The sequence below is a fragment of the Sebastes umbrosus genome, chromosome 2, assembly GCF_015220745.1.
Source record: "Sebastes umbrosus isolate fSebUmb1 chromosome 2, fSebUmb1.pri, whole genome shotgun sequence".
NCBI classification, from domain to species: domain Eukaryota; kingdom Metazoa; phylum Chordata; class Actinopteri; order Perciformes; family Sebastidae; genus Sebastes; species Sebastes umbrosus.
In genome coordinates this window covers 29006391-29023043 of record NC_051270.1, presented here as the reverse complement: position 1 = coordinate 29023043, position 16653 = coordinate 29006391, and the positions used below count along the sequence as shown (strand labels likewise).

The 16653-nt window shown below is 38.9% G+C and overlaps 1 protein-coding gene across 5 annotated transcripts in view; it reads left to right on the top strand.

Annotated features, from left to right (window-relative positions):
• Positions 1–6184: 6184 nt before the first annotated feature.
• Positions 6185–16653, top strand: part of tcf12 (transcription factor 12) — a 98069-nt gene continuing 87600 nt past the window's right edge. For 3 of the 5 annotated variants that reach the window (XM_037755773.1, XM_037755749.1, XM_037755739.1), the window contains exons 1-3: positions 6185–6431; positions 7052–7140; positions 9750–9822. In XM_037755773.1, coding sequence (XP_037611701.1) covers positions 7069–7140; positions 9750–9822 — 145 coding nt within the window. In that variant the 5' untranslated portion in view covers positions 6185–6431; positions 7052–7068. The remainder of the gene's footprint in view (positions 6432–7051; positions 7141–9749; positions 9823–16653) is intronic. The other 2 variants (XM_037755766.1, XM_037755758.1) reach the window with 1 other exon arrangement.

Sequence of the window (16653 nt, the reverse complement as noted above, 5' to 3'; positions counted from 1 at the left end):
TTTCTGCTCCTCTGCCTGCCTGCCTGCTTGCCTTCACTCACACACCGCGTGCGTTCTCGCTATTTCGCTCCACTTTTACGTGCATGCGCGCACACTACACACTGCAGAAGAGTTAGTTTAGCTCTGAGAATATCTAGTGAATGTACAGTGGACGTTTGTGCAGAAATAAATGCTGCAGCTCCTTCAGACCAAGAGAGGTTTCCCGTGTCTTGTGAAGTGACGGGGCTCCGCAGCAAGGAACGTTATCATCTCCGACCAAAACTCCGGTGTCTCCCATGTTCCCTACGGCCGCCGTCGGGAGGCTGAAAGCCAACACTAGGATCAGCAGTGATTCATGGAGAGACCTTCGTCTGGTCAGCTAACATTACTGCCAAGCAGGTGAAATATAGAGTGATATTGTGGTTTTAGCTGACGTGTGTCGCCTCACTGTTTTGAGCGATGCTCGTTCATGTCTATTTAGAGCGAGCACAAGCGCGAGCCCGACGCTGACTTTTATTGACTTAACGGCCACAGGTGTCGTTGTTAGCAAGCATTTTTTGATTCTTACAAACAGTCCCTTTAATCGCGATTAAATATTCGAATAAATTGCCATAAAAATTATATTTCTTAATATAAGGAAAACCTTTCTGCCATGGTGGCACTGGCAGGTGACCTAAAAGTTTTACCTGCCACAGCCAACATTTAAAGGTCCAGTTAGCTTAGGATCTGGCGGTATCTGGCGGTGAAGTGAGGAGATTGCAACCAACTGAAACTTCTCCCCTGTGCCAAGCATGTAGGATTGCTACGGTGGCAAACGTGAAAACGCAAATGGCCCTCCGTAGAGCCAGTTGTGTTAAGAGTAGCGTAGGCCATTTGGAGCAGAGCCAGTGCCTAGAGTGTGTGTGTGTACGTGGGAAGTGAGTGGTGAAGCAAGAGAGAGAAAGAGCGGCGGCGGGAGCGAGTAACATTATTGACTCCGGCCAAAGCAGGAAAAGTTTTAAGTTAGAGTTTGGTTTGTCTGTTCTGGACTATACTGTTGAAACGTGGTGGTGCAACATGACAGACTCCGTGAAGTATGTAGATATAAACGGCTCATTTTAAGGTAACAAAAACACAACAATTTTTATTATCAGGTGATTGTACACTAAAGAAAACATACTTCTTAATATTATATTCCATTTCTACCAATAGATCCACATTAATGTTACACACTGGTCCTTTAGGAGTTTCATTCTATTTATTTACGTACTAAATTGAAAAGCTGAGTGACAAAGATCCATCAATCCAGGAGTAAAAGGGTTCAAACCCAAGTCACTGCAGTCAAACGGCAAGTGTACAAACTCATCCACCACCTATGACTTCTCCACACCCTATTGTTCTTTACAATTTCAGTTTCAAGTTTCCATTTTCAGTCATAAAAGTTTCAGTCAAGGTCTACCTCCTCTTTCACTTCATCCAACTGTATAAGGGAACACAACACTTAAACTGCAGGCCAAATTCATAAACCACTCAAACTCATCGTCTCAAAGAGAAACAAAATGTGTCTCCATTCAAAATTGCTCACATACCTATACCTTTTGATTGATAAACACATATGGGATAATATTTCATGCTATAACTTCATGCTAAACAGGTTCGTAATTTTAAATCTTGGGGGGAGTGGGTGAACCACATGGTGAACTAATGTTTTTTAGCCTCTATGCAACGCTAGAGGAAAGAACACTCAGCAGACTGCTGGCCATAATGGACAACGCCAGCCATCCTCTGCAAGCCGTCATCACCAAAAAGAGGAGCTTGTTTAGTGTCAGGCTGCTGCTCTGCAAGTGCTCCACAGACAGACTCAGGAAATCCTTTGTCCCCCGAGCCATCAAACTGTACAACACCTCTCTAGGGAGGGGAGGGGGACAAAGGAGGACGGTCTGCAGGACAGATAATAATGCACACAGTGCACTTTCATAGACTAAGCTACTGGAGTTACCCTGCACTATACTCACTTTTAACAGTCTCTTCTGCACTATATTCACTTTTTTAATAGTCATGTATCACAGCTGTTACCCTGCACTATATTCAGTTTTAACAGTTTTTCTTCATCTTCTTGTATTTTTATATCTTATATATTTTTTTGTACTTTGCACTACTAACTTTTTTACTGCCTTTTTACTAACATGTTGTGCACTATGGAACTGTGATGCTGGAAACTTGAATTTCCCTCTGGATCAATAAAGTTACTATCTATCTATCTATCTATCTATCTATCTATCTAATACTTCAATTAAACCACCTAAAAGTGCATTATAAAAAAAAACAAATCCACAAAGCAGTTGTAATGACAAGTTCAACTTGTCACAGACTTCAAAGATTCAGATATTTTCACATTTTATGCACCAAATATTTGGAACGAGCTCCCAGAAACCTGCAGGACCAACTCCAACTCTGAGTTCTTTTAAATCAAAGCTTAAAACGTTCCTGTTTGCTTCTGCCTTTTATTAAACCAGATAATGATCTTATATACTGAACTAGAGCGTTTACTCTTGTGTGTTATATTCTATTTTAGCTTCTATCCTAGCTTTTACTATTAGCTTGTTTTTATTTTCTAATCTTTAATGTTTTTATAACTGTTTTAATTATGTCTTAATGTTCTTTTGTACTTTGAATTGCCCTGTTGCTGAAATGTGCTATACAAATAAAGCTGCCTTGCCTTAACACATCCCAAATCCACAACCAACATGAACCCAACATTACAGCAGCAGACCTCTTGTCTGGTTTCTCGCCAGCGCGCGGAGGAAAAAGTAGTCCCTCCAGCACCACGCTGTACTGTGTTTTACGGCTGTCATGAAAAGCATTTCACTCAAAAAGGGTAATTATTTAAGCATGCTGTCTGTATTTCTACATAATACATATTTCTGCAGAATGTTTCAGTTTGCAGTTTTGTAGGCAGCGGCACATTACAGCATCGCAGAGCTGATAATAACAAGCATGTTACTGGACCGTGAACACACCTGTAGACACACCGAGCTGTCAGGAGAAGTAGACCTCTATTTGAACCATTTTATGTGCTTTAAATTAACCGTTTATATGTGCATTTACTATATGTGCATTTACATGTCACTATGCATTTAATTTAATACATGATTTCACTCACAAGTTCAGCAGATAGTGAGCGACGTCTCCATCAGTGCGCAGGTTCCTCTCCTCCTTGAGCTTCCTCCACCTGGTGAAGCTGTAGGAGATGTTGATCCTGGTCTTCACCCTCAGTCTGTCGCTCTCCTTCCTGGCTCTCAGACCTTCCTCTGATCGACGGGCTGGTTTACATGTTTTCACCACAGGAGCTGAAGTCTGGTTAATATCGGGAGGTCGTGTTGTTCTCTCTCGCTGTTTAGCCATGGAGGAAAACGACCCCTTGTTGTCTAAATGTCTTTATAAAGAGATCATATTCATACTAATAACTACTTAGAGCTAGCTTGTTTTCAAATGCCCGCCTGATTTCCGCCGACAGCAACACCTTTTCCGGTTTGAACCCTTCAGAACAAAAGCACAAACTCAACAAAAGTTAAAGCTGCAGTGGGCAGAATGTTTTTGGCAAACATTTCCATAATAACCTTTCAGCATGTTGTAATTCAAACTAGACTTTCTGCACCTCCTCAAGGCTCTGTTTACAGGCTTTAAATAATCTAGCGACCATTCATCATTCACAACTCCCAACTGACATTTATTGTTTACAGCACGCAATTTTTAGGTCCTATAAAAAAAAAAGAACACGCCCACTCAGCGAACGGCACTCTCGACTTTGTGCAGACATTCGCTTGCACTGTAGTCAGTGGGCGTGATTTTTGATTGACATCTTGGGCGGAGGTGACAAAGATTATCAGAGCAACACTGTTTCAAATCAATTGACACTTTATCACTATTTTTCAATTCACATACATTTTCATCACTTCCCTCTTCTTCAATTATTTTTGTTACTTCCATCCTTCAGGGTCACTTTCCTTAAAGCTCCAGCAGGCAGAACGTTTTTGGCATCACTGGGCAAAAATTCCATAATAACCTTTCAGCATATTGTAATTCAAGTGTTCTGAGAAAAACTAGACTTCTATTCCTCCTCATGACTCTGTTTTCAGGCTTTAAACAAATCTAGCCCGTGACAGGAGACTTTGGCCAATCACAAGTCATTTAAGAGAGGGAGAGCGTTCCTATTGGCTGTGCTCCGGCTGGTGGGCGGTGCTTGGTATTTCCTCAACTGAGCTCAACCCAGCTGCCGGGTCACAAACGTTCTCATTTTACAGCTAAACAGTACACTACAAGATGTTTCTGAAAAGGCAATAAATAGTCATTACAGTAACAGAATATTGATTAATATTTGATCAGCACTGCCTAGTTTGACTTTTTGATCGGAGTTTGTGAGTGATTGACAGCCGGCTCAGAGACGGCAGACTCCAGGTCAGCTCTGATTGGTTGTTTTCCTCCGGTCTGTGAAATCTTGCAGATACCATTAGGAGCACCGGAGGACACAGAGGCACATTATTATTTTCAGATTACCTGTCTCATGCACTACTGTCAGGATAAAGTGACCGTTTCATAAAAATAACTTTTTTACTATTTTTTTTTACTAGTACTAATTTAATACTATTATTTAAAAAAAGAAAAAAAAAACACAGCAACATAACTATGTAACCTATTTAATAGTGCCTATTTTCTGGGTTGCCTGCAGCAGAAAATTCGTTAGGGAAAGTTGGAAAGACTTTTCAGGTGTTTGGGGGATAACCAAAACCTACAACATAATTTTAAGAAATAATTTTTTTAAAAATGTGATCTGCAGCTTAATCTCAAATACATAAAGCTACGCAGTATGAACACAATGATTGGTGGTGGAATTGGCTGAGATCCAAGGGGCACCAGCTAAAATCATGCCCAGGGCACCAGATTGATAAGGGCCTGCTCTGCAATTACATATTTGTTCATTAACATAATATCTTACTGTCCCGTCTCAATTAATAATCATTAGCTAATCTATAAAAATTTGATTTGGAGTTCCTCAAGAACTGCCTGGTAACTAATGGTTTACTAGCAGTTCCACATTTGTTCCCTAGTAACTACTCAAAATGTTATCTTATTGCAAAGTTTTACCACATTTACTTCATAATGATAAGTTAAAGACCGACAGTGTCCACATATTTCACAATAAAAGTGTTTGCACAATATACATTGCTGTATTTTAAAATGTACTTATTTGGCTTGGTTACAAATAGGATTTATACAAAAAGTTACAAAAAGTCCCTTTAACATTTATTTTGCCAATATGAAAAAATAACAGCTTTGTGAGAACAGGACAGTGGTTTAAAAACATAATCATGACATGTTTTGACAATAATTTATTCAGAAGGAATACATTGCATTTTTTTCCCCCCAGGCATTCAAATGTATTTGTAAGTGTAAATGTCTGTGATGCTGCAGTCCACTATAATCCATTAAATGCACCATTAATAAAGCAGAGAGAGACACGTGGAGCATCAGTGTGACCCCAGACCAGGGGTCAGCAACCTGCGGCTCATGTGGCCCTTCAGCTCCTCTCCAGTGACTCCCTGTGGATTTTTTAAAAATGGAAATGAATAACTGTTTTTTGTTTACATTTTAATTTTTATGTATCATTGTCGTAATATTATGAGAATAAAGTCATAATATTATAAAGTAGTAATTTTAAGGGTTATTTTTTTTTTCTCTTAAAGTTGTGACTTTATTCTCGTAATATTAAGACTTTTTTTCTCGTAAAGTTATGACTTTATTCTCGTAATATTACAACTTTTTTTCTCGTAAAGTTATGAATTTATTCTCATAGTATCACAACTTTTTGTATCCTAAAGTTATGAGTTTATTCTCGTAACATTAAGACTTTTTTTCTCGTAAAGTTATGACTTTATTCTCGAAATCTCATATGTTTTTCCCCTCAATGTGGCTCTAACACTCCGTAGTACATTTGCACTGTGTCCCTCACTGCATTAGACTTATATACTATATACTTACACTATAAACTGTGTTACCTTCATCACAATACTCAAATGTTCTGCGGCTCCAGACAGATTTTTTTTCTTTTTTCTTTTGCCTAAAACGTCTCTTTTGATAGTAAAGGTTGCTGACCCCTGCATTAGATCATGTGTGCTACACATACACATGTCTGTGTCTCCTGCAGCATCTCATCTCCTGCTGTGTGGGACCATCATGTCACTGTGCTCGGCGGAGGGATACAATAACCAGTGTCATCGCGGTGCTGAGGCTTTTGCAAACCTAAAAATGTCTGCCTAAGGGAAACTCGTAACTGATATATATAAATACAGTATATTTAGAGGATATTTCACCCAGATATCTCCGTTTAAACCCACTCTCCGCTCTTTTGAGGCGTACTGCAAGAAAGCAAGTCTTCTACCAGATCACCCTAGTCGGGATTTTAATCTGAAAAGGTAAAATATGAGTGTTAGTTCACAGAAAGCTGTCGGAGCAGTGGAAGAAGTTAAGAGTTGAGAGAAAGACCATCACTGCGTGGTGGACTCTGCAGCTGGAGACTTGTTATTGGACATATTTGTTTGTGCTGAGTTACTTATTTTGAGCCAGTGTGTAATGTATGTTTCCCTCGTTAGATAAAGAGCTCTTCTCTGAACTACAGCAGCTATTTGCAATACAAACGGAGCAGCAACTGCAGCTAGTGTTAGCCAGACAGCTAAGGGTCGTTACGTGCCTCAGCACTAACGTCGTTATGAGTCCGCCACACTAACATTAACATTAACATTAACCTCCTCAGGGAGTTACATACATGTCTGTGTTAACTACAGAGACATGACTGCCGCAATGTGCTGCTGCAGCTCTCTAACAAGCGGTCTCTTTTTAATCAAACTAACCACATGTGTGCACTATTTGATGTGTTGTAATGTGGCTGTCAGTGTGTCTCCATGCTGTAACTTTGCTCCTCAGCTCAGTGCTGCTGGTCTTCTTTCTCCTGCACCTCCTGGTCATTTCCTGTGTGGCTCCGCTGTATAATAAGCCCTGCTCGCTGTGACCTGATGGACTGTGTTGTCTCCTCCAGGTCTCTAGATCGACAGGATGAATCCTCAGCAGCGGATTGCCGCTCTCGGAACAGACAAGGAATTAAGTGACCTGCTGGATTTCAGTGCGGTAGGATGTCTTTTTCACTCTTCTTCATCAGTCTGTTACCTCCTCGGTGCCATCATGCAGCTCTGAGGGCTTTTATTAGAGAGGTGAGAGAACCAGATAGACTAAAGCAGGACTGTAATTGATCAGTTCATTATGAGGAGGTGGAAGCAACAGAAATGGATGTGATGAAAATGCATGTGAAGTAAAAAAAAAAATGAAGGATGTGATACATTTGCAAAGTGATTTTGGTTAAGTTAAAGCTGATTTGACCAAAAAAAAAGTTGTGATGTGATGAAAGCAGAGCCACGTTTCATCATTTTCACCATCTTACATTCATCATTCATCATTCACAACACATTATCTTTTATCATTTAAAGCTGCAGTGGGTAGAAATGGAGCAAATATGATTTAAAAAAATAAGTTATTTTTATAAAACGGTCACTATATCCTGACAGTAGTGCATGAGACAGGTAATCTGAAAAAAATCATGTGCCTCCGGTGTCCTCCAGTGCTCCTAACGACATCTGCAAGATTTCACAGACCGGAGGAGAACAACCAATCAGAGCCAAGCTGGAGTCTGCCGTCCAGCTGCCGTCTATGAGAGCCACGAGACAATCCCTCGTGAACTCCGACCAAATGGTCAAACTAGGCAGCGCTGATCAAATATGAATCAATATTCTGTTACTGTAATGCCTATTTCTCTCCTCAAAATGTTTTCAGAATCATCTTGTAGTGTACTGTTTAGCTGTAACATCAGAAAGTTTGTGACCCGGCAGCCATGTTGAGATCAGTTGAGGAAATATCAAGCACCGCCCACCGGCCGGAGCACAGCCAATAGGAATGACCTGTGATTGGCCAAAGTCTTCCGTCACGGGCTAGATGTTTTAAAGCCTGAAAACAGAGCCATGAGGAGCTGCAGAAGTCTAGTTTTCTATCAGAACACTTGAATTACAATATGTTGAAAGTGATACCAAAAACGTACTGCCTGCTGATGCTTTAAGGAAAGTGACCCTCAATGGTGGAAGTAACCAAAATAATTGAAGAGGGAAGTGATGAAAATGTATGTGAATTGAAAAATAGTGATAGAGTGTCAATTGATATGAAACACTGTTGCTCTGATAATCAACTGTCGACCATTCATCATTCACAACACCCAACTGACATTTATCGTTTACAGCACGCAATCTTTGTTACCTCCGCCCAAGATGTCATTCAAAAACCATGCCCACTGACAAGCGAATGTCTGGGCAAAGTAGAGAGTGCGGTTCGCTGAGTGGGCGTGTCCTTTTTTTTTTGATTGGACCTAAAAATTGCGTGCTGTAAACAATAAATGTCAGTTGGGAGTTGTGAATGATGAATGGTCGACAGTTGATTATCAGAGCGGCACTGTTTCAAATAAAATGTCTATCACGTTTATCAAATCAATTGACAATGTATCACTATTTTTCAATTCACGTCCATTCTCATCACTTCCCTCTTCTTCAATTACTTTTTGTAACGTCCACCCTTGAGGCCACTTTCCTTAAATGATACATGGCAATTTTGAGTTGTGAATGATGGAAGTAAGATGGTGAAAATGATGAAACATGGCTCTGTTTTCATCATGTCACGACTGTTTTAGTCAAATCGGCTATAAATGAATTAAATCACTTGATAATTCATCGCTCCATTTTTTCAATTCACGTCCATTTTTACGGCTCCATTTTTCAATTCTCATGCATTTCCATCACCTCCGTTTTTATCAGTTAAATTTTGTTACTTCCACCCCTCATAGTTCATATGAGTGCGAGCTAACATGATTTGACCAAATGTGGGACAAAGAGTATGTTTGTGTGGGACAATGTGGGACACGTTACCAAGGCTGAGATGTAGTCTACAATTTTGATATAATGTCTATCTAACTTAAATAATAAACATTTCTATTCTGCCCCTTAGCTCGTAATATCTCTATGTTTTGCCCGAATGCATCCATAGATCGGTACATCTCTTTTTGAGCCACAAGTTTCTTGTGAGACTCACATGAACTGAAATGAAATGAAACTGAAAAATAACTGGCAAATTTCACAAAAAACTCTGAGAATCAGCTTCCACCGGCTTATCAATACTTAAAAGTAGTTTCACAGCCTTTGTTGTAGCTGCTCTTCCTTTTCTTTGTGGTAGTTTCCATCATATTCTGCCTAAATCTGCATAGCTTGTGATTTGCGGTGACTCGCAATTTTTTCCGTTGGGCATAGCATAGCAAAGACGGTGAAATGTCAACCTGCACTTGACCCACGTGTGCGCAGCTTGACAGTAAACAGTCTCGTGATGACAGCCTTCCCTGCTTTCTTCACAGCCATTGGATAAAAGCCAGATTTAAAAAAAGCGTCTGTCCTGCAGTGGTTTGACTTTTGAAAACTAGAACCAATGAAAATGTGGGACATCGTGTCAATATGTGGGACGTGGTACAAGGGATAAAAATGCTGTGCAGGGCCTTGTAAAGTGGGACACCCGGTCACCCTAGATTTGACAGACTGTCCTTCATTTTTGAAAATCACGAGCTGCTTTCAGGATAATTGCAGGAGTCAATGTGTGAATGGTTGCGTTTACACTGTTGGGCTCTAATTGTAGATCCATATTCCTCCTTTCAGATGTTCTCTCCACCTGTAAGCGGAGCGAAAAACAGGCCCACCACACTCGGAAGCAGTCAGTTCACTGCATCAGGTAGGATCCCACAAACCTACTTCAATAAACCCTCTGATATGCTCTCAGTCTTGCACTGCATGTGATGCTTTTCCCTCCTCTGTGCGCTCTGGTGGTTGAAACGGCTCCACCTGGAGTTATAGTGGAGTGATGTAGTAAAGATGTAGAACAAAGCGCGGCTTAGGCCATAGATGTGTGTTAATGTTTAATTGATCTAAAGAAAGGAGGTTAGACGCGCTTCAACCGTTTCACAATGAATAGTGAGCCTGTTCGGTGCTCACAGATCAGGGCAATCTTGTAACAGGAGAGACTTCAGAGACCGGGTCCAAAGCACACTGGAGCACACGGATTTAAGGCAATCAACTTTATTAGAAGACTAACGTTTCGACGCATCTTCATCAGAGTCAGAATCTCTGAAGTCTCTCCTGTTTAGTTGATCTAATTAGCATCATGCTGTAATACAGTGAATGTTGTTTACCGTACTGTCAGATGCATAATGAGGTGTAAATTTGGTATGTTTTGGCTGCTTTGATCAAGGTGTGTTATTAAGTGTCAAGAGCAGCAAGTGTTCACGGAAACAATACAGTCTGTTCTTATCAGGGTTTGCTGTGAGGTGTGTTGAATCAGGTTCATTAATACATCTGATATGAGTGAGATGCAATCAGAAGGGCTTGTGAATTGTAGTGTCGTTTTTTTTTTTTAGTGTTGTGAGACATCCTCTGAGTTATTCTGTAGTGTTTTTTTTTTTTTTTTTAGGGCTGACCCGAATGCTTCAAAGCTTTGAAGCTTCGACCATGCCATTTGAATGCTTTGTTTTTCGATTATTTTTTTATATACAAGTATGTCAAATAAAGTATAAATCCCTAAATGAAATAAGAAACAATCCCACAACATTATTCATTATTCATATTCAACACTAATTTTCATTAGTTATTCTCAGACGGATATCGCTGTTTGTTGTGTGTAGAGGTGTGAGTGTGTACTACGGAAGCCCTGAAAGGAAAGTGAGAGCATTTGTTTTTTCTGCTGATCCATTTTCTAAATGTGATCTAAATTATTTCTCTCCTGTGTTTATGACTTAAGAACAGGTGGACATTTTTTGGGGTTTTGCCAGAATAATCTTTCTAAGTTCCTTTTTTTTGGGTCTGTGAAAAAGGTAAAAAAAACATTTTTTCAGGCTGATTTTTTTAAAAAAAATTCCTGTCTGAAAACAAGTGAAATTAAAAAAAATCTTCTGTTTTCCCTAAGGGGCAAAGAAAAAAAAGGAACTTAGAAAAATCAATCTAAAAAATTGTTTTCACTTGTTTTCACACAGAGGCAAAAAAGAAAAATCTGCCTAAAATGTTTGTTTTTTTAGATTGATTTTTCTAAGTTCCTTTTTTTCTTTGCCCCTTAGGGAAAACACAAGATTTTTTTAATTTCACTTGTTTTCAGACAGGAATTTTTAAAAAAAATCAGCCTAAAAATGTTTTTTTTTCTACCTGTTTCACAGACAAAAGAAAGGAATTTAGAAAGATTATCCTTACAAATAAATCCACCTGTTCTTAAGTCATAACACAGGAGAGAAAATAATTTAGATCAGATTTAGAAAATGGATCACCAGAAAAAAACTGTGCTCGCTTGCCTTTCAGGGCTTCCGTAGGTACAGTAATGCGATAGAGACAGACAGACAGAACATGCTGCGCCGCGAATCTTCGAATACCTTCGAATATTTCTCACCAAAGCTTCAAAGCCCAAAAAATGGTATTCGGGACAGCTCTAGTTTTTTCCCATTGTACAAGTATCAGTTTGATAATATCAGTCCCTGTGATAGCCCTCATATATACACACACATCGAATTGTCTTTTCCACAAATGACTGGTCCTTTTTTGTTTATCTATGAGCACCTCGATGGGTGGGTTTGGTTGTAATAACAAGAGTTCAGATGATGCCCTACTTCTGGCTCGCTTCCCAGCCATAAATGCTACAGGACATTAATCCGAAGCACATCTATTGTCTGATGTGCTACTAGAGAAAGTCAACAATCAAGCATTATGTTTTCTGAAAGCATGTTTTGTGTGCATCCACAAAGCCTCGTTGTAGTCGGTTATCTGTGAAACGAAAGACACGCACTTAGTGGAAACTGAGTGAAAAGACAAAGAAACAAGAACAGGGCTGTCTCACATGAACTGTGGAGTTGTGAGGATTAATTTTAGAATAACGAATCATTCAAGTGAGGAGGATGTGTTGTGTGTGTGTTGTGTGTTGTGTGTGTGTGTGTGTGTGTGTGTGTGTGTGTGTGTGTGTGTGTGTGTGTGTGTGTGTGTGTGTGTGTGTGTGTGTGTGTGTGTGTGTGTGTGTGTGTGTGTGTGTGTGTGTGTGTGTGTGTGTGTGTGTGTGTGTGTGTGTGTGTGTGTGTGTGTGTCTCTACTCTCTTTACTACTCTACTGTAAAGTCATACCTTCCTGGTGAGGTTCCCACATAGATGTTCATTTTATGACACAAAGACTTCAGCCTATCATTGTTCTGGTTGTTTTTTAGAATCACATTTACAGTACAGCAACACCACTAACTGCTGCAGCCTCAAAGACTCTGAAACAGTCTCAACAAAAAGTGTCAAAGATTAGATTTATTGGAGGTTTTTTACTGGATTGCATCAGATTATACAGGTGTACCTAATTGTAAGCCATTTGTGGGAAAAATCAAACTTAAATCAAAAGGCCACTGACGCACCATGGGTATATGGTTTAGTCCATTGTCCATGCAAAATGTGTTTCTGATGGTTTATTAATCCAAAAAAGCAAGCAAACAAAGCACAAAGAAAACATGAATTCGCTGCTTCTCTTGTTCTGGTGAAAAAACATAATAATAATAATAATATTAATAATACATTTTATTTATATAGTGCTTTTCATGAGGCTCAAAGACACTTTACACACTCAAAAAGATCATAAAAAGAACATCATAATATAAAAACACAACATTAATCACACATTAAAAGCAGCTCTAAAAGGGTGAGATTTAATTTGTGACTTGAATATGAACAGGTTGGTGCAGCCTCTGATGTATTAAGATCACCCAGGTGCATGCTGGTCCTACCTACCTATATAACCAGGGGTGCCCACAGTTTGACCCAATTCATAAACAAAAGAAAACAAAACATCTCGAATAATAAATCAAACAATACTACTTATTATTAGTAAAACAACAACTAAATACTAATAAATAGCTCCTACACCAATAAACTGGCGACTCAATGTATATTTTTTAAATTGTGGATGATGAAATGTTTTCACAAGCCAGGTTGTTGAGTCATATCTAAAACACATTGATGATACATAATGAAACTTTCTATTCTTGAAGGTTGATTGGTCTGCAGATAACCAGAATGACTGTATACTAGAACGACCGCCACATGTGTGCAACCTCAAACATTTATGTCATCCATGTCCGGCATTGAGAAAGCATTGCTGTGTGTGCTTTAGGGCTGGGACGATTCACCTATCTCCTGATTTTCCAGCAAGACATTTTGTTATTTTGTATATACAGTACAGTTCATTTTGTTAACACCTTATTTTGAAAACTGGACGTAGTAACACGTGTATACTTCCTCTTTGAATGCATTTAACATAAATGTCAGTCTGATTTGACCACGGAGATGTGAGTGACAACTGGCTCAACCGCGCGTTACCGTAATATGATAATGTTTCCTGTCCATGACAGAGTTAGCATGCAGCTTTAGCCGTGATGTCTAGCTCTGCTTTTCCTGGTAAGTGTTTCCATACTTTACTGTATGTGTAGTGTTTACCACGTTGGATTTAAATTGTGAGGGTGCAGATCGTATCCACGCAGACCCTCCGCCGTTTTCTACTTTCTCATTGTGGCCGGCTGCGGTTTGTTTTGGTTGACGTATACGGAACGGATATGATGTCACGTTACTCAGACTACAACAATAAAAGCGGTAACTTCCTTCTACCTCCGCATAGACTCAAATGAAGCAAATATATCGATTCTGGCATTAAAAGATCGATTTCAAAATCGTAAAAAAAGAAAACATACCAAGATAGGTGAAAAGATTTTTTTTCCCACCCCTAGTGTGCTTCATAATTTAATATAGTAAGATGTAGGGCTGCACGATTATGGCCAAAATTATAATCATGAATATTCATTGATTTTAGGGACAAAATATTTTGATTGCACTTTTAAATAAACAGAGCACTACTTTCACTTCCATTTTGTGCTACATTCCTGCAAATGTCAAATCAAAATCAGACTGGTCCTTATTCACAGTGCATATCCTAAAAGCAAAATAAAATTGTACCAAAACTTTTTACTCAAATTTAAATCAACAGAGCACTGCTTTCACTTTTACGTTGTGCTACATTCCTGGTAATTAACAAATATTTGCATCAAAATAAGACTTCAAATAAGTGAAGCCAAAACATCTTGGTTGTCTCCAGGTTGGCTGTTAGTTTAGGAAGCGCTTGATTTGATGTGTGGCGGAGATGAGCAGAGTTCACATTTTAAACGTAAATATCGCAGTCGATCATGTTCATTTAACTGTGTGAAGTCAAAATCGCGATTGCGATTAATATTCGATGAATTGCGCAGCCCTAGTAAGATGTTGACATCATGTGGACAGACAGCCACCTTTAGGCTGGGCACTCTGTGATTTCTAAAATAGACGCCATCATCAGCACGATGCTTTTTGTCTGGAACAGAAAAGAATCAGAGACTGTCGGGAGAATCGTGTTACAGCCGAAGCTCATTGTTATGACTGTGTGTTGTCTGTGACCAGCTTTGTCCTTTACAAACGTAACAAAGTCTAAATGTGGGCTGTTGTTTTGTACCACTGCCAACAAAAAATATACATAAAAAATGTGGACATGACTAGAGAACAGTTAATCAAGTTAATGGTTTTATTTACATATTATTAGATTTATATTTTTATATTTCCTATAAAGATTTTTGTAAGAAATGTACTGTTATCTTATGTCAACTGTTCTTTGATTAAATAATCACATTTTCTGTCAAAATCAAATATCAGCCTATATATTGTTTATTATTTTTTTCAAAATCTCAACCATCTGTATTGGCCTAATAAAACCAGAACTTGTGTGTCTCTAGTGGATTATCAGCAACTTAAACTTCACTGGTAATTAATTAATTAGTTTTAGAAGGTAGCCATAATAACCTGATAATTTTGGGTAAAGCAGTATAGCATTCACACATATGAGGTTTAACATGTTGGTGGACTCAAGGGAAACACTGCTGAACAAGATTTGCATGGCTTTTATTTTTAGATATGATCAGTGTCCTATTTGTTTCTTCTATATTGAATTGCAGTGTCAAATAAAATGGCGTGCTGTTGCTGCGATTCGACTCAAAGGCGGTGACAGTTTAATGCTTTGAATTGTGGTTGCAGTTTTTCAGCCTCAAATATCTGAAGTGTTACCAGTGCATATTGCAGAAGTTATTGAAACCCACAATATTAAATGTATCAGTAATGATTTATGGTATTTTGTGGATTGGGTAATTGTTTCTGTGTTGATAGGCAGAAAATAAATATGTGCTGGGCATCAAAACAATGGAAAGGAATTACATTTTTTTTTTAATTTTAAGAGTTTTTGTGGCTGATCATGATGCAGGATGCCAGTAACTCAAAGTTACTATCTGGTGGACAAACTATGTACTGTAGTTGTGACAAAAGGACCTCAAACATAGTGTGGGCATTTCTGTACTGCAGTTTCTTGTCACACTTATTGGCCGGCATATAACAATATATTTTGCAATTAACTGATATGACATCGGAGGATATATCAGTCTGGCTGATATATTGGTCTCGCTCTAGTTTTTAAATTCCGTCTGCATCTATAAGCATACATTTCAATATACTGTAGGTATGCTGCTGTTGAAAAGTCACATCAATACCTCAGGTAGTTGGTAATCATTTTTTAATTTCTTGAAAAATGTTATGAAACGGAATTATGCAAAACTAAACCTTTATCACGTAAGAAATAATGATGTGCAAATGAACTGCTTCACCCCAGCAGTCTGAGCAGTGTATCAGGCCTATAGTGGGTGAAATCCCTCCTTCCTTCAGCCCCACAGTATGTGCTCCAGTGTCTCTGATCCTCCAGGAACGGGAAGAAGCACCTACATAAGTGATTGTGAACATAAGGCAAGTGAGTGTGCAGACACAAGTGTGGAAATTGCAGGGAATGAGAGTTTGGATTATTGCATCTCAGCTGGGCATAGCCAGATAATTGAGGCAGAGTGGGACTGGCAAGAGCCTTCAACAGTGTGCCAGAGAGAGATGGATTGGAAAAAATACCTAAAGTGGCTCTAACAGAGATTCATCATTTCTCCCTTCCAGCTGTGTTGATGATGCAAAGTGGATGAGGCCATTGACTGTTCCAGTGTATAGTGGGGCAGTGGATGGCTGCTGTTGAATGGGTGATTTTCATTTAGTGGTATGTAGTGGTACATCTGTTGGCTGTGACCAGCAGCTAGTGTAGGTTGGTTTGTCAGTCAGTTGGATCCCAAAATTAAAAAGAGCCCCACTTTGAGTTCAGCTTGTTGTGTATGTGTGTATACTGTATATATTTATATATATATATATATATATATATATATACCATACTACTACCTTCTACCTTTTGCACTACCCTCATTCCCACTAAAACCAAAGTTTTCTATTTACACTATTATGTAAAACACTCATATTACACTGATATGTAACTGTTTATATTCTTTGTAAAAATAATTAAAGTTTCCTTTTTATTTCGTCCTTTAAAGCAAAGACACACCAACCCGACATCGAAGAACTAGCGGGATGAAGGTCGACTGTTGCGCCGCTCAGGTCGCCTTTGT